At 42.9% G+C, this 27,550-nt stretch overlaps 1 protein-coding gene across 4 annotated transcripts in view; it reads left to right on the forward strand.

Annotated features, from left to right (window-relative positions):
- Positions 1-1,628: 1,628 nt before the first annotated feature.
- Positions 1,629-27,550, forward strand: part of COLQ (collagen like tail subunit of asymmetric acetylcholinesterase) — a 74,845-nt gene continuing 48,923 nt past the window's right edge. Inside the window, exons 1-2 of one of the 4 annotated variants that reach the window (XM_041734063.1) lie at positions 1,629-2,949; positions 3,943-4,087. In XM_041734063.1, the coding sequence (XP_041589997.1) occupies positions 2,923-2,949; positions 3,943-4,087 (172 nt within the window). In that variant the 5' untranslated portion in view covers positions 1,629-2,922. Of the gene's footprint in view, positions 2,950-3,942; positions 4,088-15,864; positions 19,211-27,550 lie in introns of those variants that run through there. The other 3 variants (XM_041734064.1, XM_041734065.1, XM_041734067.1) reach the window with 3 other exon arrangements.

Raw genomic sequence — 27,550 nt, forward strand, 5'->3', positions numbered from 1 at the left:
GGAAAACTAAGAATCTGGGGTGGGAAATGACTTCTTAGATTAATTCCTCTATTCATATAATTTCCAAAACCTTTCATACTTCATGAGGTTGTTTGGGAATTCCGAAAGCTATCCAGAAACTCCTAGCCCTATGCCTGACCTATACAAGGTACACAGATGCTACTGTATTTTAGGAACGTATGACTTTAGAGGAGACACTCTGGAATTACGTCCTGCCTATCAGTGTAATTGTACTTTTTAAGTAAATGGATCTTACTTCCCTAAGTGCATCAGTCTTTTCCTGGAAAACGAGTTGTGTGCATTTATTTCCCCCTTGTCTTTTCTTAAGTTTATTTAAGTACTCTCTATACCCCGTGTGGGGCTCGAACTTATGACCCCGAGATCAAGAGTCATGTTCTTCCCACTGAGCCAGCCAGGTGCCCCTGATTTTATGGTTTTATACAGCCACCTGCTCTGCAGGGGTTCACTAAATAATAATTTGAGAATTCATGAGGTTTGGAAATAGCTAAGTGGATATTTTCTATGGTTACTTAACACTTGCAACTTTGAAGTAGCCCAGCTTATTATGTAAAGTGAGTATATTTTACTTAAGAAAAAGAGTCTCAACTCTGTTACAAAGAATTAGTAGGATTCTTGCACACTAAAGGAAAATGAAAATATGGAATCTAAAATGTTTTTGTTCCTTTACTTTTGCAAAACACTTCACTAGACAATAGGGAAGCAGTGTATTCCTGTGAAGAAGTGCCATATGACTGAAACAAAGGAACTTGGAGTGACTAGGATAGTGTTTCATATGAACATATTAGGAAAGTTGGAAACCAGTGAAATTCCACGTGGGGATTATGACTGAGAAACCCTGATAAAACAGACTCTGATGAATGGAAAGTGAAATGTTACAGAAGGGGCAGCCCAGGTGGCTCAGCGGTTTAGCGCTGCCTTTGGTCCAGGGTGTGATCCTGGAGACCTGGGATCGAATCCCAGATCAGGCTCCCTGCTTGGAGCCTGCTTCTTCCTCTGCCTCTCTCTCTCTCTCTCTCTCTCTCTCTCTTTGTGTCTCTCATGAATAAATAAATAAAATCTTTAAAAAAAAATGTTACAGAAGAAGTCTGAATCATCTGTTTTCTGGTTGCATTTGCTACTGCTAATCTGAATAATGGAGTCATGTGGATAAAGAAAATTGATGATCCTTTTAATTCCTCCCATAGATAAGGTGCAAATAAAAGTCTACCTTGCTTGGATTCAGATCTGGCAAGCAGCACTGTCTGCACTACTGGTTTTTACTGGATTATCTTAGATCTTCCCTCTAAGACCTTTTCCAGAAGAGAGGCTAGCCAGTCAGTGAACCCATGGTAAATCCAGGTTGAATGTTTTCTCCAGTTAGGGAGCAGAGAACGGTACAACCAGGCACTCCTGAATCATCAGTTTCAAAGTTTGAAGGAAACACTTTAAATTTTAACTCAGACCTGGAAATCTCCACAAAGATGGCATTATCCACAATTTTGTTCTTTTTTTTTTTTTTTTTTTTTAATTTTTTTTTTTTTTATTTATTTATGATAGTCACAGAGAGAGAGAGAGAGGCAGAGACACAGGCGGAGGGAGAAGCAGGCTCCATGCACCGGGAGCCCGACGTGGGACTCGATCCCGGGTCTCCAGGATCGCGCCCTGGGCCAAAGGCAGGCGCCAAACCGCTGCGCCACCCAGGGATCCCCACAATTTTGTTCTTTGTATCAGCGGTGACTAGAATGACCTGTGGTCTATCGAATGGTTAATCTAGAGTCATGTGGCTCATGCCTTGGTCCCAGCATATTCCTGGGAAGCCCCCTCCCCCACCTCCCACTGATGAAGGTGGAGTCAGGAAATCAGATGTGGTTTCATCTTAGCCTGAATTTTGCTCATGCTGTTACTATTGCAGTGCCCTGTGTTCACGTACTGATTTTTGTCATATGAAATCGGCTATATCCTTTAAGATCTAGCTCAACAGACATCTCTTCCATGAAAACGCCCTTCCTCCTTGCGCTCCTACAGCACCCTGTGTGTGTGTCTCTGTCACTACTCAGAATGTTCACAGTAAATTCCCATTGCCCTCCCCCACTCAACTGAGTGTCTGTGTACCCAGATGTCACCTACCCCTCATCATCCAGGGCCTCTGTCCTCTTGCTGCTATTTGACATGCTTCTCTGCAAATTCACCCCTGAAGACTCCACATCTACATGGCATATAGCAATATAAACATCACAGACATTTTCTTTCAGAGGAGGTGACCCAGGAGGAGTTGAGATCACAAAAGCTGCAGCAAACAGCCTCCCAACAAGGATGCACCATGGATACATGAGCTACCAAGAATCAGAAACCCATCCCTGATGCCTGGGTATTAGATAAGCCCAATGGTTCTTAGAGCAGTGTGGAAGAAGGTGGTTGGGGGCCAATGAAGCCCTGACATGACTGAATTTAGTTTCCACCCTGGCCAAATGGAGGATAAAATTGAGTTGAATTACTAAAAATAAATATTTCTTTCACACTTGAGTGTCTTGAACTGAAATTTATACCCACTACGTTCATAAAACCATTTCATAACACAGTGCCTTCCCTGCCTCCTTGTCCTTCACCAGCCACTCCATCTATCTCCCTCCCCACCATCCTACCTACATTGTCATTTTTCAGAATTTTCATGGTTTTCTTCCTTGTTTTTGCATATTCACTTCACTAGCACAAAAAAAAAAAAAAAATCCAGAGTGTGCTTTGAAATACCGTGTACTAATAGAAAAAGTTGAGGTTCAGTAAGGCCAACAGATCTGGAGACAATTGTCTTGAAAAGATATTTTCTTACAGTTCCTGAGATGAGAATGCACCACACAAGGCCACAGAAGAAGACACTGAGGTTGGTCTCAGGCATAGAGAGAGAATTAGCGGGCTGAAGCCTTTATGAGGATCTCCTCAGCAAGAAAAGAGGTGAGGCACAGTAAACAGATTTAGGATTGGCCAGTTTGAATACTTTCCAAGGGCTCTGGAGTTCAGGGGCGCCCCAGTGATTGGGTGTGTGGCTCTGTGGTAATTAGGGTAGGAGGGTAGAGGATTGTGAGAGCCCACACAGGCTGTGATAAAGAGGGCGGTTGGGAATATGGGCCCCGCATCCGTTGGTTTGCCTACGGAAGGAGAGTTTTATTTGCTCTTTCTAGGAGTTAGCAACGTGGGAGGGCCAGTCCCTCCAGGGTCAGTCAGCGAGGTTCCTGGTGTCAAAACATCAGAATTACACAAAAAGACACGGTCAATACAGAATGCAATTAAATGAATATATGAAATATTCATGATATTTGGAGAATTGAATCCTAAAGTATTGTTTCTATTCAATGCTAAATCTTTGAATTTTTGAAGGTGGTGTTCTTGTCCTTCAGTGGAGTTTTAAAGTTTTCATATTACCTTGCACAATTTTGGCAAATTTTTTCCTAGACATTAATCTGTTTTGTGCTATTGCAAGTGAGTTGTTCTACTATGTTTATAGTAAGTTATTGTTTGCATATTTTGTGTATTTAATTTCATGCCTAGATGAATTGTCTTAAACGTCTCCTTCCTTTCATAGATAACTAGCTAAAGGTTACCAGAGGGGAAGGGGTGGTGGTGGAAGAGAGAGATGGGTGAAATAAGGGATAGGGATTAAGGAGGGAACTTGTCCTGATGAGCACTGGGTCTTGTGTTGTATGGAATTGTTGAATGGTACACCTGAAACTAATAGAGCACTGTATGTTAACCAACTGGAATTAAAATACAAACTTAAAAAATAATAATTAATTTTAAAAAGAAACACCTCTTCTTCCTTTCTTTTATCTGGGGGCCTTTGTGGGTGTTTTCAGAACAATGCTAAATGATGCTGGTGACTGGATATGCACCACTTTCGTTCTAGGTGTTTGAGAATCAGCATACGGTTTGTCTGCTTTCTTCTTTCAGGAGGAGCAAAAGATGACAAAATCTCCCTACAAGGAGTTCCTGAGCCTGCAGGGTTTGAATGTCTTCCCCAAAGGGTGTAAAGTCAGAGAAGAATCCCTAGCCTTTCTAAGTTGGCCTTTGTGCTTGAGGACACCTGCAATAAAAGGTAACTTCTTGGCAGATGAATTAGGGCTAATTGGGGTGCTGGTCAATCATTTGTCTCCTGGTCTATCTTCCTTCGTGGCACAAAGACCAATGACGAGGGCAGAAATACTGAGAAACCTGTCCCTCTGCAGTCTTCACCTTCACGATCTCAGACCATGATCCCTGAGAAGAGTCAGCAGAGGGTGACCTTTTCTCCCTACAATGATGTGTACATGGTTGGGGGCACCAGTAGGGAGGGACATTGCATGGGATTAAATACTCCAGAAAGTTTTATTCAGGGAACCACCTGTATGAGAGAAAACAGGGAAAGAACAGGAAAAGGCTAAGAGGGCCATCAGACTGCCATGCAGACCTGACGCTGGGAGGCAAGGTGGGGTGGAAGCACCTTTGATGCCTGCAGTCTGAGAAAGATTTGGCAAAGCTTCTGTCACAGTCCCATGTCTCCCAGGAACAGGCCTCCTTCATATCTTACTACGCACAGGCATTGAAGAAGAGCAGCCTGGTGCCTGGGAGATGAGCTTGGCTCAGATCAGGTGATGGGTTTCAGAGAGCAGCAGCTGGGGATCCTGGCAGTTGGCTCCTCATGGCTGCCATAGGCACATCTGGAGGAGGTCCCTTTACTGCTCCCTTTACACTATTTGGGCAGAAAAATAGGGAGACAAAGTCTGTTCAGCAGTGCAAGAAATCCAAGGATCAGACCCAAGTCCATCTGCGGCTTGTTTTTTCAGCTTGAGGCCTCAGCTGTCCCCATTGGACAGAGTATAAGCCTGAGGTTCTGTCCTGGCTCTGCTTTGGTGGTTATACAATCTAAGTTTCAGTTTCCTCATCTCTAGATGGTGATAATAGAATGCCTAACTCATAGCATTGTCTGGAGCATATGCTTTTAAGGAATGCACAGCACAAACCTGGCACAGAAATGCCCCTTGACAGCCAACAGCCCCTCATCCTTCACTCCCTCTTCATGCTTTAGGCACCTAATGCTCCCAGAACAAAGGGTCAGGAAAAACCTAGCTTTGTCCCTTTGTGGAATCTTCTGGTAAGAGAAGTCCCCACGTCTGTATAGTTACTGTGTGCTTTGGACAGCTGGGGAGCTGACCATGGTCAGTATTTAGTTTGGCTGCTTTCCTTCCACCCCTCAGCACAGGCCGGGGCTGTCAATGTAAACTCAGGAAAAGGCACATTCATTTGAGCCAAACTGAATTAGCCAGACCAGTCGGTGGCCGGGAAATCACGTGCTGCTTTCCCAAACCAAATAGAAATTATTTTTAGATTATTCACTGTTTGGTATTATCCATGCTACAGCTCTCTCCTATTAAGGCACATCAGAGAAAATTGGCTTCAGCCAATTAATGGATATTTTGCAAGCCATTTGTCAGTATTGGGGCCTCTGTTCTCATTTGTGAAAAGAGCGGTTGAAATTGACCAGTGGTTCTCAATCCTGGCAGGATACAGAAATCACCTGGGGATCTTAAAAATCTTGACTCCTGGGCCACACCCTAGCACAATCCCGTCTGAATCTCTGGGGTGGGGCCCAGGCATCAATATTTCAAAAGCTCCCAAGTGATCCCCGTGTGTAGCCCAGTTGGAGAACTAGGGAAAGACGGTTTCAGAGCTTCCTTCCATCTCTAATTCCAAGGACCTGACCTTGAAGAGGGTACAGCCTACTTCTTTAATTCAGAAAATTGGAATTCTGAATATTGGAACTTTGGAATTTTATATTCTTCCTAAATTCTTTGCTCACAGTCACGATCCTCTTTGGCATCTTAGTCCATGTTTAAATTCACAACTTTACTTTTCTCCTCCATAAATATTTGTTTACTTTGTGTATCTATCTTAATGTCTTATTTTTACCTATTAGTATGTTTGTGGCAAGTATATATTTCACCAGCATTGGTTAACTTTTATTACCCTATAATAGAAACCAGCTTGAGCTTCTAGTTGTTACCTTAAGTGTATATAGCATGCCTCCGCATGACCACTGCCAGATCAAGATATACAGCATGTCCAGCAACCCAGAGGGCTCCCTCATGCCCTTCCCAGTGAACCTCCACCCCCCATAGGTAGCTGCTCTCTGACATCTCACCAGAGGGTAACCCTCAGTCTCTTCTAAGTGCTTCATCTATCTTAGGTTCACTCCTCTCCCATTTCCTTCTTCCTTCAGGATCATCTCATTGGCGGTGGTGGCCGGGGTGGGGGTGGGAGGTGTCTTCTTCAAGCATGACTGGTTCAGTAATCTATTTATGTATAACAAACCATCCCCAAACTTAGGGGCTAAAGACAAGACCATCTCTCCTCCAGCTTTGCAGGTTGGTGGGGCTCAGCTGATTCTCCTCATCTCCGTCTCTCCTGCAGCTGCTGTCAGATGGCAGCTGGAACCGAGTCCTCTAGAGGCTCCACCAGACTGGAAGCTCCGAGTTGCCTTTTTTTTACTCTGAGAAAGTAAAAATTAGCTCAGGCTAGGAATGTAAAAATCTGCCTAGCCGTTCATCAAGCTGGAATAAGAGACATAGATAAAGCCAGATACAAAGCTAGCAGAAGGAAATATTTTATCCAAGGACACATTGCACTGGAAATGCCTAACATCCATCTTCCTTATTCATGATAACCTAAAATCATAGATTATCAGAAACCTGACATGCCCAAACAGCCTTGGTTTGCAAATGCAGTGCAGAGTTTCTGCAGGCAGATTTCTCTATCATAACTTTATACAATTCCATAAAACAGGAACTTAAGGTCCACTTCATAGTCCAGATCTGATGTTGAGTCCCTTTTCACAGAGCCTGCTTTGCTTTGAGCCTATCGAACATTTGATTCAATACTAAAATAATTTATTTGTATATTCTTAAGTGGTGAATTTTATGGTATGAAGATTTATGGTCTGTGAAATATGGCATCCTAGTTTTTCTAAAAGACGGCCATTGAAAGAATTGGAATGTTACATACGGCTTGACACTTCATGGGCCAGCCAGGCCATCATAATCCCGTTGCCAGGCTCCTAGCAGATCTGCACTGTTCCAGTTTATAACTAGGCTGGAAGGTTGAAACTCTCTCATGAACCCCCATCTTTTGTTGTCTGTCTGCACCCCACTCATCCTCCTTGAGCCCCCTCATCCCTCTTCATATAATGCGTATATATTCTCCAAATGCTTTGCCTAAGAATCATTGGCTTTTAACATCACCTTACACTGTGATTCCTCAATGACGTCAATTTAATAAAATTGGGCAGCCCCAGTAGCTCAGCAGTTTGGTGCTGCCTTCAGCCCAGGGTGTGATCCTGGAGACTCGGGATCAAGTCCCATATCGGGCTCCCTGCACAGAGCCTGTTTCTCCTTCTTCCTGTGTCTCTGCCTCTCTCTCTCTCTCTCTCTATCTCTTATGAATAAATAAAATCTTTTAAAAAAATTTAATAAAATGATTTTTCAATTCAAAAACAAAACACTCAGCTTCATTTCTCTTCCACCTACATTCCACTCCCTCTCCTGAATCCTATGTTATGTGTCTCCCTATATTTCCTCCTGACCATGGCCTGATTCCTTGCAATGGGTCAATAAACCTAGCAAAGTAAGACTACAGTCTTGTTCCTGACAGTCATAGATTGGTGGGCTAGGTTGGCCCAACCAACTCCTCCATTTGGTCGGTCTACACAAGCAGTGTCTTCCCCTACAGGGCCTTTCCCCTCCAGGGCTTCTTTCTCTAGCAGGGTACCTGGGCTTTTCACAAGCAGCTGACTTCCACCAGGGTACAAGTAAAAGCTCCCAGGCTTTCTTAGGACTTTGGCTTGGAACTGTCAGTGCTCCTTTTGCATTATTCTCTTGGTTTAAGGAGTGACAGGGCCAACCCAAATTCATTGTGGGAGAGGACTACACAAAGCCATGACTGCCATAAGGTGTGGTTTCACAGAGGGCTGTCTTTGGAGGCCAGCTTCCTCGGCTGTCCTCTCTCCTCATGGCAGTTCCCACCTTGAGGATTCGTCAGCCTTGGGTTTCAGCCTCAGGCCCTGTTAATCTGCATCCACTTTGTAGAAAATGTCAGGGTTCTTCTGTCATCTGGTCAGTCCTTTCTACATTCTTCTGGGGGCTTGAGGGGTTTCTGGCTACAGTCTCCACACTATGCTGGGATGTCCAGGCCTCCACAGGCCCCTTTGCCTGGACTTCTCCCTCAGATATTGTAATGCTACCACCAGATGCCATGTTGGACATGGCTTCTCCTTGAGGTCCACATTCTGGGGACCCAAGCCCCTCCTTCTGCCCAGGGATTGGTTCCCCATACATGGCCAACCTACCCACCCTCTGAGGAAGTGAATGCCACTGACTCAAGGAATGGAGGGCTGTGGGAAAGCAGGAATAAAATATGGAGGAGAAAATGTCTAAACTCTAAATATATCAGTATAACCTTTTAAAGAAAGCTCCAACAGTGAGGCTCTTCTGTTTTAGGTAGCTAATTCATGTCATATATCAGTATTTTTGTGATCTGGATTTAAGGTAATGATACTGATCAAGTGTGTAGAACCCTTAAGAGCTTTCATATACATAATTTTTTTTTAGGATTTTATTTATTTACTTGACAGAGCACAAGCAAGGGGAGCAGCAGGAAGAGGGAGAAGCAGGCTCCCTACTGAACAGGGAGCCGGAAGTGGGACTCAATCCTAGGACCCCAAGGTCATGACCTGAGCTGAAGGCAAACACTTAAGCAACTCAGCCACCCATGTGCCCTGATACACATAGTTTTGTTTCATCTTCACAGCAACCTTTTGTTTTGTTTTGTTTTGTTTTTAAAGATTTTATTTATTTATTCATGAGAGAGACAGAGAAAGAGGCAGAGACATAGGCAGAGGGAGAAGCAGGCTCCCTGCGGCGAGCTTGATGCCAGGGACTCGATCCCAGGACCCTGGGGACCATGACCTGAGCCAAAGTTAGATGCTCAACCACTGAGCTACCCCACAGCAACCTTTTGAAAGGAGTGATTATTATTATTCCCATAATAAGGAAATAGGCTCAGGAAAATAAGTGACTTTTCCAAAGCCACATATTATGTGGTTTTGTCTTGAAGGGACAATTTTATTTTTATTTATTTATTTTTAAAGATATTACTTATTTATTCATGAGAGACACAGAAAGAGAGAAAGACAGAGACACAGGCAGAGGGAGAAGCAGGCTTCATGCAGGGAGTCTGACATAGGACTCGATCCTGGGTCTCTAGGATCACACCCTGGGCCAAAGGTGTGTGGCTTAACCACTGAGCCACCTGGGCTGCCCTTGAAGGGACAGTTTTAAAAGAGAAAAGGTTTGAAAGAGAACAAATGGGCCTGTGATTTTGAAATGAGAACTGACGGAATTTCCTATTTTGATTATCGTACAAAAAGCTTGACTTAAATTTTAGAAAAAAAATCAGTATGACCTAAAGAACAATAGCAAAAGTATAAGGAACAACAATGATAAATAGATCATAAAGTTTCTATTTAATTCAGCATCCATTGAGTCACTACCACATGCCATTCACTTTGTCAACCCTGTACGTGGCAAGCTGAGAGCCTCTGGATTGCTTATCTGCTTAATGTGTCATGAGACAAAGTTTCCACCTTGGAACAGCTAATGGGGCCTCTAGACCAACTTTGGGCTGAGATTTGACTCATGAGATTGATAATGAAGAGGATACAGGTGAGATGGTGTTTTTCAAGAGATGTTTTTCAATTTACAAGATGGCATTTCTCATTACAAGAGAGGGGGAGGGGTGCTGTTTCAGGGATAGAGAAGGAATCAGTGCTATGAGTGACAGCCACATAAGGGATAAATCTAGCTCCTCAGCAATGGTAACACATGGCAGTGTGCTTGACCATGTGCAGTTGAGGCTGCTCCTCAAATTCCTGGCAACACCGAACTCAACAGAATAGGAGATAGTTTTCATAAGACCCAGAAAACCAAAAAAAAAAAAAAAGACCCAGAAGACCTTGGAGAAAAATTGCTCACCAGAGACTTTGGCTTAGGGGTCTTTGAAAATTGCTACTCACTAGCTCTTTTAATATGTCTTGATCCTTCCATTAGACCATTACATAGTAAACACTTTACATTCATTATTTTTAAAAAACCATATTCCAAAAAAAAAATAAAAGCCATATTCTATTCTAAATAAAAATAGATCACTGGCTGCCTGGAGAGAGAGAGAAAGGTCACCAAGAAAAATAATGGTATATGCTGCCAATGTCAAAGAATTACTGCTCCTGCTCTCTTCCAGAATTTTTATGGTTTCAGGTCTGACATTTAGGCATTTAATCAATTTTCAGTTCATTTTTTTGTATGGTGTAAGAAAGTGGTCCCACTTCATTCTTTTGCATGTTGTTCAGTTTTTCTAGAACCATTTAATGAAGAGACTCTTTCCTCCATTGTATATTATTTCCCCCTTGTGATAGATTAATTTGACCATATAATTGTGGGTTTATTTCTGGGCTCTCTATCCTGTTCATTGATCTGTGTGTCTGTGTTTGTGCCAGTACCATACTGTTTTGATTACTGCAGTTTTATAGGATATCTTGAAATCTAGAATTGTGATACCTCCAGTTTTGTTCATCTTTCTCAAGATTGCTTTCGCTATTTTGGGTATTTTGTGATTCCATCCAAATTTTAGTATTATTCTAGTTCTGTGAAAAAATGCTGTTGGTATTTTGATAGGGACTGCATTGAATCTGTAGATTGCTTTGGGTAGTATGGACCTTTTAACATTATTAATTATTCTGGGGTGCCTGGATGGCTCAAAGCATTTTCATCTATTTGTCATAAAAGTAATATGTTTGTTGTAAGATTCAAATCCTATCAAAGTATAAAAAATAGAAAATGATGGATGCCTGGGTGGCTCGATGGTTGAGCATCTGCCTTTGGCTCAGGGCATGATCCTGGGATCCTGGCATTGAGTCCCGCATCAGGCTCCCTGCAGGGAGCCTGCTTTTCCCTCTGCCTATGTCTCTGCCTCTCTCTCTCTCTCACTGTGTCTCATGAATAAATAAAATCTAAACAAAACAAAACAATAACAATATTAATTCTTCCAATCTGTGAGCACGAGTATCTTTCCATTTGTTCGTGTCATCTTCAATTTCTTTCATCATTGTTTTATAGTTTTAGAGTACAGGTCTTTCCCCTCTTTGGTTAAGTTTATTCTTATTGGTGTAATTGTAAGTGGAGTTGTTTTCTTAATTTCTCTTTCTGTTGCTTCATAATTAGTATATAGAAATGCTACCAATTTCTGGGAACATATATAACTGTTGTTTATTTTTTCCTTTTTCTCTCAATGTGTTTATAATTATACCCGGGGACTAACAAGTTAGAGTTCTTTGAATATAAACCATTCCAGCTTTCTTTGACAGTGTGACTCAGCTTAGGCAAATAGGATGATCCAGAGAAAAGTAGAACAAATTGTCTATTTATGGAGCCAACTACTAATATAAATGGAAATGCTTCTAGCACATGTTCTTTCCAGGAATCTCCCAGACTGACTGAAATAGGGCAGGAATAAAAATGGAAAATTACTTTTAGAAGATTATTTGCATATTGGATGCTACCACTCATCACTTGCCTTGAGTTTGTAGAGTTCCTAATTCAAGAACTATTCAGTTTTAAAAATGGACTTCAAGCTGATATATAAGGAGGGAATTGTAAAAGAAATTTGGGGTATATATGAAAGACAAAAAAAGTAATGAGATATATTTTTAAAATGTCTTTAATTCAAAATATATCTTTGAATTTACAAACCACAGGCCTCTTCCAAAGAATTTCTGCACCAATAAAGTGAAATATAGTTACAAACTGGAATCTGAAAATATGGTTACATGTTTTTAGGGTGGATGTGATGTTTAAAGGGAGGGGGAAACATGGAGAAGAGGAGACCAGAAGAACACTGCTACAAATTAGAATTCTCTAGGGAAGTTATAAATTTGTCCAAAATTTCCTGCTGGTCATCTGGATAATTATACCCCAATAATTCAATTACTGTGGATATACTCACTTTGTTGATTGAACCCTTAGATCAGTGGTCCTTTTTTTTTTTTAAGACTTTTTTCTATTTATTCATGAGAGACACAGAGAGAAAGGCAGAAACATAGGGAGAGAAGCAAGCTCCTCACGGGAGCCTGATGCAGAACTCGATCCCAGGACCCCAGGATGACGACCTGAGCCAAAGGCAGATGCTCAACCACTGAAGCACCCAGGTGCTCTTTGGTTGCCCAGTCTTATCTCTCTCCTGCTGATGAAGTTGCTGGTGGGAGGTGGCCACGGCCTCAGCATAACCAAATCATCCTTAGTTCCAGGCCAGAACATGCTCAGAGCTCTGTTCTCTGGCAGGGCCAATCAAAAATGGACTGTCTGTGCCTCTCAGACAGAGGGCTTGTTGGCTGGGGCTTGTTGGACCTCATTAATGCAGAAAAGACACCTTTTCCTACCTTTCTTTAAGAATTTGATTTTTTTAAGAAAATCATTTTTTAATTTTTTTTAAGAAAATAATCTTTTAAATTACAAATTAAGCTATGCCCAAAGTAAAAGTTTCCAATAATATAAGTATGTATAAGTTTAGGATTTCCCTCCTTCTTCTTATCCCACATAATTCCATCCCCAAGTGCGTAATGTATAGTGTTCTAGATCTTTCTCTCTGTACATGTAAATAATAAATAGATTTACTTGTTTGGTCAGATGCACTGCATCTTTCTAATTTTACTCAGCAATATTCTGTGGACAGCCTTCAATGTCCAGGCATAAATGTGAACTATCTTTGCCTTTTTTTTTTTAAGTCAAGTTTAGTGAGGGAAAATTCATATATTCCCACCATCAAAGAGTAGTTTGATGAGTTTTGACAAAGCAGGCAAAAAACCACTCCGGTCAAGATAAAGAACAGTTCCATCACCGCCAAAAGTCCCTTTTGTACCTGACTGCTAGTCACCACTAATCTGTTCTCCATCCCAATAGTTTTGCCTTTTCCAGAATACCTTATAAATGAAGTTATGCAGTATGTAGCCTTTTGTGTTGATTTTAGCATAATGCATTTGAGATTCATCCATAATACTGGTTTCAGCAGTTCATTACATTTTACTGCCATGTAGTATTGCATGGTACACAATTTGTTACACCAATTGATGGCCATTTGGATTGTTTCTAGTTTCTTGTTACTACAAAGAAAGTAGTTATGAACATTCAGATGCAAGCCTTTGGGTGGATATAGGTTTAATTTATCCTGTATAAATACCAAAGAGTAGAATTGTCGTATGATATAGTAAGTATATATTTAACTTTCAAAGAAACTGCCAAACTGTTTCCCAAAGTGGTTGTACCATTCTGCATATTCCCACCAATAGTGTGTTAGAGTTCCAGTAGCTCCAAATGCTCACCAACACTTCGAACTGTCAGTCTTATAAACTTAGCCATTCTAGTAGTATGTAGTGATCTTTCATTAAAGTTTTAATTTCGATTTCCCTAATGACTGACTAGTGACGTTGATTAACTTTTCATGTGCTCATTTGCCATTCATATATCTTCTTTGTAAAATATCTGTTTTTTGCCCTTTTAAAAAAAATTTGGGTTGTTTGTTTCTTTATTATTGAGTTGTAAAAGTTCTTTACAAAGTCTGAATACACACATCTTGTATCATATATGTGTTTTGCAAATATTTTCTCCTGGTCTTTGGCTTGTCTTTTCAACTTAGTATTGTTTTTCAGAGAGCAGAAGTTTAAATTTTTTGGCAAGTCCAGTATAACATTTTTTTAAATGATTGGTGCTTTTTGTGTCCTATTTAAAAAACTTTTTTCATAGAAGCAGAGAGTCAAATCCCAAGGGTTGGGGGAAAAGGGGACAGTGGAAAGATACTGGTCAAAGGGTACAAAGTTTCAGTTATATGGGATGAATAATAATGTACAGCATGGCTATAGTTAACAATACTGTTTTGTACAATTGAAATTTGTAAGAGAGTAGTTTTTTTAATAAATTAATTTTTATTGGTGTTCAATTTACCAACATACAGAATAACACCCAGTGCTCATCCTGTCAAGTGTCCCCCTCAGTGCCCGTCACCCATTGCCCCCCACCCCCCGCCCTCCTCCCCTTCCACCACCCCTAGTTCGTTTCCCAGAGTTAGGAGTCTTTATGTTCTGTCTCCCTTCCTGATATTTCCCACACATTTCTTCTCCCTTCCTTTATATTCCCTTTCACTATTATTTATATTCCCCAAATGAATGAGAACATACACTGTTTGTCCTTCTCCGATTGACTTACTGCACTCAGCATAATACCCTCCAGTTCCATCCACGTTGAAGCAAATGGTGGGTATTTGTCGTTTCTAATGGCTGAGTAATATTCCATTGTATACATAAACCACATCTTCTTTATCCATTCATCTTTCGATGGACACCGAGGCTCCTTCCACAGTTTGCCTATTGTGGACATTGCTGCTAGAAACATCGGGGTGCAGGTGTCCCGACGTTTCATTGCATCTGAATCTTTGGGGTAAATCCCCAACAGTGCAATTGCTGGGTCGTAGGGCAGGTCTATTTTTAACTCTTTGAGGAACCTCCACACAGTTTTCCAGAGTGGCTGCACCAGTTCACATTCCCACCAACAGTGTAAGAGGGTTCCCTTTTCTCCGCATCCTCTCCAACATTTGTTGTTTCCTGCCTTGTTAATTTTCCCCATTCTCACTGGTGTGAGGTAGTATCTCATTGTGGTTTTGATTTGTATTTCCCTGATGGCAAGTGATGCGGAGCATTTTCTCATGTGCATGTTGGCCATGTCCATGTCTTCCTCTGTGAGATTTCTCTTCATGTCTTTTGCCCATTTCATGATTGGATTGTTTGTTTCTTTGGTGTTGAGTTTAATAAGTTCTTTATAGATTCTGGAAACTAGCCCTTTATCTGATATATCATTTGCAAATATCTTCTCCCATTCTGTGGGTTGTCTTTTAGTTTTGTTGACTGTATCCTTTGCTGTGCAAAAGCTTCTTATTTTGATGAAGTCCCAATAGTTCATTTTTGCTTTTGTTTCTTTTGCCTTTGTGGATGTATCTTGCAAGAAGTTACTGTGGCCAAGTTCAAAAAGGGTGTTGCCTGTGTTCTCCTCTAGGATTTTGATGGAATCTTGTCTCACATTTAGATCTCTCATCCATTTTGAGTTTATCTTTGTGTATGGTGAAAGAGAGTGGTCCAGTTTCATTCTTCTGCATGTGGATGTCCAATTTTCCCAACACCATTTATTGAAGAGACTGTCTTTCTTCCAATGGATAGTCTTTCCTCCTTTATCGAATATTAGTTGACCATAAAGTTCAGGGTCCACTTCTGGATTCTCTATTCTGTTCCATTGATCTACGTGTCTGTTTTTGTGCCAGTACCACACTGTCTTGATGACCACAGCTTTGTAGTACAATCTGAAATCTGGCATTGTGATGCCCCCAGCTATGGTTTTCTTTTTTAAAATTCCCCTGGCTATTCGGGGTCTTTTCTGATTCCACACAAATCTTAAAATAATTTGTTCTAACAAGAGAGTAGTTTTTAAGTGTTTTCACTAGAAAAAAGGTAACCATATGATTTGACAGATATGTTAATTAGCTTGACTGCAGTAATTATTTCACAAAATATGTGTATCAAAACATCATGTTATATATCTTAAATATATACCATTTTTATTTAAGAAAAAATAATTTAATTTAAAAAGAGAAATCTTTTCCTAATCCAAGATTTTCCCATATTTTCTTCTAGAAGTTTAATAGTTTTTGCTCTTACATTTAGGTCTGTGATCTTTTTTGAGCTAATTCTTATGTATGGGGCAAAGTAAGAGTTAAAATTAATTTTTGTTTGTTTTACATATGGAAGACTACTTTTTCCAGGATCATTTGTTGCAAAGACTACTTTATTATTTATAATGACTGTATAATGTTTCACTGAAGAGAGATCTTGTGATTTTTTTCAACAATTACATTCACAGAGAATTAAGCTGCTTCAAATCTGAAACTGTAATGAACATCCTTGCATTTCACCTATTGGGCAGTTGAACAAGTATGTCTGTGGAATTTCTAGATCAAATGACATGTGTATGTTACATGTTGATGGGTACCATCAAATTGTACATCAGTATACATATACTTCCACCTGCATGGCCTGTGAGACAAAGCTCTAATTTTGATTGGCTTTATCAGTATAAGCCTTTCACAAATCTCAATTTCCTTCTGGATAATCTAATAGCCTGTGTTATTAGATTCTGAAGGATTGAGAGCCCTTCCAGGAGAGTTTGAAAGAAGATGATAACTTCTCAGTCAGTTAGGGTAACCCTGTAAGAGATAGGATCATAAAATACATAGTTCATGGGAAATGGAAATTTACAGAGCTGTTTCATAGGTGTTGGGGCTTTGAAATACCTCTGTGCTGGGGCCTCCCCAAAGAGCAGAGGTGACTCGTGTCCCATTGGCCTGAATGTATACATGCATCCTCTCCTGTGCAGGCTCCAACTCTGTCCATCTGTCCACATTCCCTCTCTTTCTCCCCATCCTTGCCACAGCCCTCACATTTACCAGGCCCGGGCCAGCCAGCTATATGTGCAAAGACACAAAGAGGAGGCTGAGGAATGCAATTGGCTCACTGTGACTGGAGCATAAAATTATGCATTTTTCCTACTTTTCTTTTCATCCTATGGTGCTGTGATTTAATCAAATTAATTGACATTGTTGAGGATTAGGTGACAAGGGCTGTCCTAAAGTACACAGAGCTATGGGATGGTCCTCTGTCTTCAGGGACATTAGCACAAAGTAAATAGCAATGCAAGGTGGTTTAGAAGCAGCTCAAAAACATAGCAGCAGGTGTCACAGGCAGGACATATTGATACACTTTGTGTGGATTATACAGTCAATGGTGAGATCTAGGTGTTGGGAGAAGGAAGAAGCCATTCTGGCTTCACAGGAGGAGTCTGAGCTGGATGGTGACAGTTCAGATTCTGGCACCATGGCTCTTAAGAGTTACCTTCCTCTGAGGTAGATTGCACCTTCTTCAAACCAGCAAAAGCCCACTGATGGGACTGTAGGTTTCAAGAGTTAACGAGAACAAGCCTGATCATTTCCTGGCGAGTTTGGCCAACAATCACAGATCCTTCTGTCAAGTAGTTTGGGAACAGCTAAAGCTGTGCTGTTAATTTTGAAAGTAACCCAAGTACACTTTTCATGCTTTCTAAAGATTTTCTTAAAAAACCCTCTGTCAGTTAGTTATTTCTATATAACAAATCATCCTAAAACCAAGTGGCTTAAAACAACAGCCGTTATGTATGCTCATGAATCTGTAATCTGGGGTGGGTCCACCTAGATAGTTCTTCAGCTGGTCTCACCAGGAGTGACTCCTGTGACTGCCATTGTCATCTGGGGACCTGCCCAGGACTAGCGGATTCAAGTTGTCCTCACTCACATGTTAGTGCTTCATCTGAGATGGGCAGGCACAAGGGGCAGGATGCTTCCCCCTCCCTGTTGCCTATCTAATAGTCCAGACTTCTTGTGTGGCAGTTTCTAAGAAAAGACAAAGGCAGAAGCTGCCAGACCTGTTAAGGCCTCAGCCTGGAAGTGGCACAGTGTCACTTCTGCCACAGTGTACAGATCAAAGCCAATCACAAGGCCAGCCCCATTCAGTGGAAGGAGAAATGGACTCCACCTCTTGCTGGGGAGAATGGCACTCACATATGGGGATGGGGAGAGATTTTCAGTGGCTGTCACTGCACCCAAAACACCACAGCTCCCTGGGTTTCATTTTCGCTGTCTCTGTACACAGATTTTAACTCATGCATGATTCATCCCATGTTACCTCATTTCACCTTTCCAACAAACCTAAAAGGAGGCCTCCATTTTATGAAAAGAATACTGAGGCTTAGAGGTGTCAAACTGTCTGCTGTCAGAGCAGAGCTGAGAGTCAGATGAGACTGGTGCAAGAACTGGGTAGTGTCGCCTTACACTCTGCCTTCCCCCAGGATGAGGATCAGCGCTCTTCCCCAAGGAGGTGCAGCCCAGAGTCCAGTAACTACCAAACCATTTCTGAATGAACTCCCACAAGGCACTGGGAGGATGTTATGTAAATTAAAAATTAAAGCAACATGGACAACCCCGTAGATTATTATTTTCATTATTTTAAAAGTCTAAGGACTGGATGTTATGCTATATGTTGGCAAATCGAACTCCAATGAAAAAATATACCAAAAAAGTCTAAGGATCTCTATAACAGGCTTTATAAACCCTTAAGAGGTATTCATTTAAGAATGCAGTACTTTTTACTTGAATTTTGTCTAGTCAAAGATCAAGTTATTGATGCTGTTTCTCCAGATATAGTTTGGTAATCCTTCACTTTCTGTATTTTCACTTATTTTGCTTTGGATGAGATAAAAGGTTGTTGCTCTGGAAAGAGAATAATCATTTTTTCCTGGAGAAAGCTGTTTTGGAACATATACCTCCCCCTTTTTATTGGATGATTAAAGAAAAATAATTCAAGGTTAACTTTGTGTTTGTCGTCCAGTGGGTAAAAATGTCACAGGCTGACACCAGAGGGATTAGTCTCTGGAAATTCAGTTTGAGTCAGGAGAGCTGATTCTGTGATGCTGTAGGGCACCTCAGTTCCAAGCAGGTAGATGCTGGTGGATAATAAAGAAATCTGTCTGCCCTTGAGGACTGCTTCTAGTGAATATGTGAGACTTGGCTGCCTCTTCATCAGCTCTTCAGTAGCCACTTACCTCAGTGTCCAAAACAGAAAATTCTGACATATTAATTTTAATGTGGGCATTTGATCCAGTGCTTGAGATAAATATAACCCTGTGGAGTACGGAGAAGGTTTAATGGGAAATGGTTGGCATTCCTTCTTGGTAAAGGCATGGGGAAAGGAGAGAGAGAGACAGCAGAGAGGGAGAGGGGGAGAGGCAAGGGGCGGGGGAGAGAGAGAGAGGCGCAAACAGCAGTAAGGAAGACAAAGGCAGAGATAAGCAAGGCTTCACGGCAGCCTTGCCTCGAGAACTTGACACTTGCCAGACCTCAGCCAGCATGGTTGTCCTGAATCCAGTGACTTTGGGAATTTATCTTCAGCTTTCCTTCCGCTTTATCGTGTCTCAGCCTACTTTCATCAACAGCGTCCTCCCCATTTCAGCAGGTAAATGATGACCACAACTTTCCTCTCTTCCATCTGTTGGGGGCAGGGGGAGGAAGGAAGATTGTTTTGCAACGTGTCCTGATATTTTCACCATTCTGCTCTCTGAGGAGGGAGGCTGGAGGGAGACAGCCACCCCAGCAGCTTCCTGTCACCCGAGCTGTCTCAGAAGCTCCTTCTGTGCTTGTTCCAAACAGCCCCCACCCAGCTGCTCAAAGCCAGAGACCCTTTTAAAAATGATTTCTGCCTCTCCCACCTCTCCCCATTTGCTGCATGATTTCATTGTGATTGGGAATTGTAGGGAGCTTAAAAGAGGCACAGAGGAGTACAAGTGAAAGAGAAATGAGTCCCAGGCATTTCTATGAATACATCCCTGACCCCTTCCGAAGGGGGCTTGACTCAAGGGGGATGTTGTGGAGCAAACACGCCTCTGCCGAGCTCGGGCAGTGCTCACTGCCAGGACCATCCACCAGAAGAAAGGGGAGTCTGTTGATTCCCCCGTGGGCCAGGGGCCCTTGCAGCCTCAACACTGGGTCTCCCATTGCTCCAGCCCTGTCTGCTTTCCTGTTGTGCTTTCTTCCCACTGTGAGACTTCTACCTAAATAAGGCAGCTGGAGGTCCTGGGAGATAGGAGCTTTCTGGGGAGAATTGGAGGGTTCCAGAGTGATAGCCTGGCCTGGAGTGGGCTATGTCTGTCAGGTGCAGGGCTGGGTGATGTGGGGAAGGGGGCTATTTATGCCAGCCTGCCAAACTTCTCTGAGGGCACCAGACACCAGCTCGCCCTTGTCCTGTCCGACCCAGAGCAGGGGAAGTATTGTGTTACTGGCATGGCCTATTTAAACCTTTCTGAGGAAACTCCTATGTTTCCGGAGAGCTTGAGGGAGGCTGGCAGACCCCAGGCTTGCTGCCTGTCCCCTTATCACCACACCCCTCAATTTGCCTCAGCCACCCTAGCTTCCTCCTCGCCTCTACACCAGCAGAGGCAGTTTCAGTCATGCCCTCCCAACTTAAGTCTCATAAATACTTTCATGGAGGCAGAGATTTCACTGTCACAGCCTTTGCTGAAAACACAGGCTCTCAGAGAGGACATATCTCTGAGTCCAGTCCCCAGCCTCTTTCTAATCCTAACAACAGGGCAGCAACAGGTTGTGCTGCCAACGCAGCCAGCATTTGTGAGCTGTGAGAAGTGACTCAGAGAAGGGCATCCGGCTGATTACAAAGGTGTGAGGGACTGGGGTGGGGAGTTTGTGGAGAATATTGGGGAGTGAGGAGTAGTCAAGAAAGCTGGCTGGTTGTGTCACCACGGGGTGGGGGTGTGTGACAATATGCCTCCACAAATTCCGGTAAAGAGCACCACACTTCTTCTGGGAGCTAGTGGGTCATTCTATTTAAGGGGGAAACTTGGTAGTCAATTTAGTCTAATTCACTGGGGTTCTTAACCTTAAGTGGGCCACAGAGTCCTTTGAGAATCTGCTGAAGGTTCGGGACTTGAGAACACTCAGTCTTCTGGTTCTAGATCTGACTTATGGGAGACAGTTGGTGTTAGATTATAAGCACAATGTGGGCAGTGGTTGTCTCATACATTATCAATCTTGCCCCAGGATCAGAATAATGCCTCACCATGGTAGGTGCTTGGTAAATATTTAATGTAGGGATGAGTAAAGAAGGAATAACCACTTTTCTCATCTGTAGATTGGGACTTGCCTTCATTTTATATTGCTTACTTTAGATAGAGCCAAATGACTAATAGGTTCTGCAAGCTAGAGAGAAAAGAACCTCTGATTTATTTTTCAAACTCCTTTCCCTGAAGAGTCCCCTGGTGCAGGTTAGACATCTCTTAGGTAGGACTTTGTATAGACTCTAGCATCCAGGGTAACAGCAGGAAAAAGAAGCACTTCAGATGGTTCAGGTGGAAGAAAGACTTGAATGACAGGACCACTTTCAGAGATGGGAATAGGGTTAAGGGAGCCGACAAGGAAAGTTGAGGTATTAGCAACCTTGTGAAATCTTTACCACCCTTGTGCTTAAAAAGGCAAGAGGGAGAAATAGGGAAATTGATCCCAAGAAGATATGGAACCTTGGAGGAGGGGCCACTGAGCAAGAGCTATGACCACAGAGGGACCCAAAGTAGGGAGAAAGTAGAGAAGAAATACCCCAATCTCCTTCAAACCACCTCTTGGCAGTGCCTTCCATTGACCAAATGCAGCCCCAAGCGAGAGGGCAGGGGGGCCACTGGATGAAGCCCATGGGGTCAGCTTCTGGGATGCAGGGGAGGGTGGGAGGTAGGAATGTAGAGTAGCTAGCCCACACATCCACTGGCACTTCCTAATCAATTTCTAAATCCAGATCTTCTGGTTGTGAATGTGGTTTTAGACATTTGGCAAAACAATGAAGTAGACCTAGGGGGAATCACTAAGGTAACAGCTCAATAGAGCAAAAAATATCTGCTTTCACCTGTAGCCAGAATATCTCTTGGCTTTGTCTCAGACTTAGTTGCCATGGCTTCCTCATAGCATGGTTCAGAAATAAACTTCTGCCCTGAAATGGGAACTGTTCTGTGACACAGGACAACTTTAATCCTTTGAAAATATTTTCTGGTAATTTGATGTGAAATATTCTATATTCAGAAGCTTGTAGATTCTTACTCTCCTAAAGAAGACAAGCCCTGTGCTCACAGAAACAAATGCCACCCACCGTACCTTAGTGAGTGCCTACTAAGTGCCTGACACTATGCTAAGTGCTACAGAGGATCTAGAGAAGAATTGGATCCTGCCTCTGTCCTGGGGGAATCTGTGATCATCTGCTGTTGAAACATAGGCAGCATGTGCTAAATGCCCAGGGAGGGTATGGTGGGAGAAGAGCTCTTACGGGCCCGTAGGGCAGTCCTTTCCTTCAAAACTGAGCCAACCCTTCACTCTCACATGGAAGGACTGCATTCTAACAACTCCAGACAGTACCAGCTGTCTAGATCAGAGGTTCATTACCTGGCAACCTCCACTGCCAGGTCCCAAAGGAGAACCACAGAAGGGCGCAAAAAGCCTCCAAGAGGCCAAAAGCGATGATAGAAATCCCAGCACTAAAGCACATGCATTTGATACACAGAAAACTAGCTCAGGCCCTTACTCCAAATCTATTAACTGTTACTTTGGACACCATTCTAGCAGGCATGCATTGCAGGTTTCTAGAAGGGAGGTGAATTGGGTGTGGCACATTAGACTGGAGAGGGTGAGTTCCTGCTTACGATGGACACCATGACAACAACCACAAAAGACAGCTGACAAAACTGGTTGCAAGGGATCCCTGGGTGGCGCAGCGGTTTGGCACCTGCCTTTGGCCCAGGGCGCGATCCTGGAGACCCAGGATCGAGGGATCGAATCCTATGTCGGGCTCCCGGTGCATGGAGCCTACTTTTCCCTCTGTGTCTCTGCCTCTCTCTCTCTCTCTCTCTCTCTCTCTCTCTCTGTGACTATCATAAATAACTAACAAAAAAAAATTAAAAAAAAAAACTGGTTGCAAGAAAAATGGCCAGTAAGCAGGGAATAGTTCTGAGATCAAAAAGAACAGTAGACCAGAATTATTTTAGAATTGTCTCTAGAGCCCCTGTTCTGTAGCTAACCCCTTAGGGCACCTCTGACTTATAGCACAATAACTGTCTTTCAGTATAATGTGCATGAATGACCCAAGTGAAGACTGAATTGTATGCACTTAATTTTGCTTAAGAACGCAGATAAGTGTCAGATATATTTTAGAATAACTTCTATTGAACATGGCCCTAATATTTAAAATGTCTGGAGCTGTAACTTGGGTGTACTGTTTTAACTATTGCTGAGTAATGAACCATCCTAACACTCAGTGGCTTAAACAACATTTATCATTGAAGTTCATGTGTTTGTGGGCCAGCTAAGGTCAGCTGATCTAGCTTGAGTTTGGCAGGCCCTGCCTGGGTTCACTGTGGGTCTGTGGATTGACTCAGCTCCAAGATCCATTCACAGATGTAGCTCAGTGGTTGTACAATTTCTAGAATGTCGTGGCACAGACCCAAGGACAATATTTATAGAAGGGCAGACCTTCCACACACTTTGATTTATGTAATTCACACAGCACCTCTGGGATGGGTGTGGTGTGACTCCCACTTTTCACCTGAGGAAATGAAGGCTCAAAGGGGTTAAGCGACTTAGTCAAGATCACAGAGCTAACATAAAATGGGAGAGCTGGAGATCAGAATCCTGCCCTCTGATTTTATGTCCAGGGCTTTTACCAAGGTAGACCAAAGTTCATGAACAAATAGTGATGTTAAATTTTGGGGTCCTGCAGACTACTTTCCCCTCCTTCAGAAGCTGTCTTCTAGATGCTTTATTCTCTGTTCCCTCCTACTTTCTCTTCAGTATTTCAATGCCCAAAGCTCTTAGCAAAAGATTGAAGATTATCTTTTACTAAAGTGTGTAGGACCAGCCACAGTACTACTTTACTTCTCTTTTGAAGGTATTTGCATCCTAATGGGAGCTTAAATGAAAGGATGCTCTGGTAAGATGAGTTTCAACCAAGGTATTTTGGGGGATGAGACCTCCTGGACCCAGGGAAGAACCACTTCACAGACATTTTCTTCAGGGGTTGTGAGCCAACCTATCCTAGGCCCACGCAGAGACATATGACTTCCCTCTTCCAATACAGGATTTCCCCCGTGAAGGAGGAATTCCCCAAATGATGTTTGGGTCTAGACCTCACAGAGCAGATGATGATAAGACCCAAATCTAGTCCTATAGAATGAGATCATGTGGAAAGATGTGAATGTTCTCTGGGCACCAGAATCTTCTGTTGGCTGCTGGAATATGACCCAGAGCAGGGGTTTTGTGGCCTAAAAGATCTGATGTCCAACTCTGCACTCCCCTGCCTGGAAGCCAGCCAGGTCACCACTTGGGAACCATTCATGTTCTGGACAGTAGATTATGGGCCATTTATTTGTGTCTGATGCTGATCAGCCACTGTTTAATGTTCCGTAATGCACTTCTAGCCATCTCCTCTGATTTAGCTTTTCTTATTTCCTCTGCATAATTCAATCAGAGAAGGCCCTTAAATTAGAGGGCTCTCCATGGGGGCCAGCCTCCTGCTTCATCTCCTCCCAAGCCTCTGAATAAAGCCGCGGGTTGAGCTGCAGCTCAGATACAGAGAGCTGGGTGTGAGACAGGAGGCTGTCCCTTCTAATATCCAGGGCTGGGCCTCTGCATCACCATCTGTCACACTCCTACCTGCTTTCCCCTGATTCACAATCACACAAAAACAACATAGCTCCAGAAGGAATAGAAAGCCCCTTTGGCTTCAGCAAGTCACCAAATAAGCTGGCGTCCCATCTTCTTGAAATGCAGTTCACATTGTAGTACCTACTTGTACTACTCTTAAAAATGGTACAGGTTAGCCCCAAACCTCTCATTTTGCAAAGCATTTTCACAGTTGCATTTGTATTTACTCTTTACAGTAGTCCTTGCTGTGAGGGACCCTGGGTTTGAATCCTGATCTAGTTGGTTATGAGCTAGGTGATTGTGGGGAAGTCACTTCACTGGAGTGAGCTTCAAATTCCTCATCTGTCATAGAGTGACATATGTGGTATATGACATATGTCATAGCCTCCTTCACAGGCTAGAAGTATTCATTCAACAAACAATAACTACCAACTGCGTACCTGGCACTGGGATGCAGCAGTGAGCAAACAGACATATTGCACCCCCATGGGGTTCTGTGATTGCCCTGAGAAGAACTTGGCCAGGCCAGCCTGCTGGGCCCCAGAGGAGAATGAAAGACACCTGCAGCATGGATGGAGCTTCCAGACCAGCTGCCCAAGGACCGAAGCCAGGCTCCAGGTTTAGCATGTTCACACTTCCTGTTGTAGATGTTGTAGTACTTTAAAAAGGAGACCTTTTTAAAAATCTCCTCGGTTACTGACATTTAAAATAGATTGATTTAATATTTTTAAAGTGCTTCTGATGTCTCTTAGAAACAAAACAAATCAAAAAACCCTTTCGGCAAATGGGGTAACCTGGCAGCCCCGACCTACAGCCATGTTCTGATACAACAACTGTTTGGAATGCGATGTTGCTGGCTGCTCAGCCCAGCTCCTCAGAAGCCCCCTGCACCCCCGGCCTTATGCCTGGCCTACTTGCCTTATGGCCTTTACCTGTGTAGCCCCATCTGGCCTCTGGGGCCAGAATCCTTGCTGGCTTGGACTCTCCCCCTTCCTCCTTTAGATGTCTTGGGTTATTTTTTCCAGAATTCCCAAGCTCTACAGAGTTCAGTTTAGAAGTTAGCGTTTTAGATCAGTGATTCTCAAACTCTAGCATGTGTTCTCAGCCCTGGCTAGACAGAAGAATCACTTGGGATGTTTCAACAGAAGCCCAGTGACCAGGCTGAACAAACCAATTAAATCACTCTCTGGGGCATGGGATCAGGCACTGATGGTGTTCAGAGCTCTCAGGTGGCCTCGTGGTGAGCCTGGGTCAACCACCGCACTGCAGCCAGCATCAGCATCACCTGGAGGGCTCTGTAACCCACAGATGGCCGAGCCCCACCTCTGGAATTTTGGAGTCGGTCGCCCTGGGGTTGGGTCCAAGAGTTTGCAGTTCTTGTAAGATCTCAGATGCTGCTGATGCTACAGGGCTGGCGACCACACTTTGAGAATCACTGCCCGACTTTGCCTTGGAGCCACTGTATTAGTTTCCTTTGGCCACTGGAATGAATCACCCAAAAGGCAGTGCCTTAACATTTATTTCTCTTATAGTTCTGGAGGTCAGAAGCTAAAATCAGTTTCACTTTGCAGAACTCAAGGTGTTGGCAGGACTGTGCTTCCTCCATAGACTTTCTAGGAGAACGTCTCCTTGTGTCTTCTAGTTTTAAGCTATATTCATTGCATTCTTTGGTTCCTGGCCCCCTCTCCATCTTCACTTCAGGGGTTGTATTGCCTTCCTCTGTGTCAGGTCTTCTTCTGCCTCTCTCTTAAAAGGCCACTTGTGATTACATTTGAGGCCCACCAAGTTGATCTCCCCTTTGTAAGCCTCTTGATTTAATCACACCTGCAGAGTCCCTTTTCCCATATAAGGTCACATGTACAGGTTCTAGGGATCAGTCTGGACCTCTTTGGGGACCGTTATTCAGTTTCCCATCGTTGCCTTTCCACTGGGTAAAGTGTCCCACGAGTATTCTTTATGTGGCACCAGAATTGAAGGCATAGACATACATACTGTCTTCATTTGGATTCCTTTCCACAGCAGACCCTAAGACAAGGACTTGGGTGTCAGTAGTTCATTTAGGTGGTGATCCCAGTAGGGCACAGGGAAGTAAGACAGGGAAGTGAAGGCAGTCAACACAGAGGTAGATCATGAACAGAGTGCTGCTGTGGACAGCTGGGGTTCAGTTCTCCTTGGAAGAATAGGAGAGACAGGGAAACAGAGGCCTGGGATATTTACCCACCAACTCCTGGGGATGTGCTTGTTCCAAGCAACTTGCATGGCTGGAAAAACCCTCTGGCATAGTTACAGGTGTTTGTGGTAGGAGCCTGTAGGGCCTGATGGATCCTGTGGCATATGAGCAGGGAAGCAGCTGTGTCTGCCATTGATCCTGTAAGAGAGCTATACTGATACAACCATCTTGCATCGAGCACTTTCTCTTTGCTAGCCTCTTTACATATGTGACTTCTTTATAATCTTCACAAGTTCACAAACCAGTAGTACTCCTATTTTATCAAAGAGGAAACTAACATTCTGGAAGGTACAGCTTGTCCGAGGTCACATGCAGTGCCATGGTCAAAATTCTAAATCAGAACTTTCATACCCCCATAGCATTGTAGAAACAGAATGTTCTAGTGGTTAGGGGTAGGGCCTCTGGTGCCATGCTGCCAGAGTTCAAATCTTGTGTTTTCTTTAGCTTTGTGATGTTGGGCAAGCAAGTTGCCTTCTCTGTGCCTCAGTTTCCCCAGTTATATGGGGCTAAAAATAGGATTTAACTCACAGAGGAGTTGTGAAGATTAAGTGGGCTAATTATGAACATAAGGTACTTACAATAGCACCTGGTGTATAATGTGTCATAATTTCTGTCATTTCCAGAACATCACAATGTCTGTACGTATACCAAGAGGTCATGATTTCCCCAAGATGCGTTTGTGTTAAAGGCAAAAGTTTAAATACAACCTACACAATAACTTTTTTTGCTTAAAATATCCAGTGAATTAAGGCAAAAAGAGAGGCTCAGCTGTTTTCCATTTTGCATTTGTGAACTGGTCCTTAAAGCAGGAACACATTGACCAGGGAAGAACGCTCTTCTCATGGTGACCAGCTTCCCCAGATGGCTTTAAAAATA

The sequence above is a fragment of the Vulpes lagopus genome, chromosome 19 (genome assembly GCF_018345385.1).
Source record: "Vulpes lagopus strain Blue_001 chromosome 19, ASM1834538v1, whole genome shotgun sequence".
Classification (NCBI taxonomy): Eukaryota; Metazoa; Chordata; class Mammalia; order Carnivora; family Canidae; genus Vulpes; species Vulpes lagopus.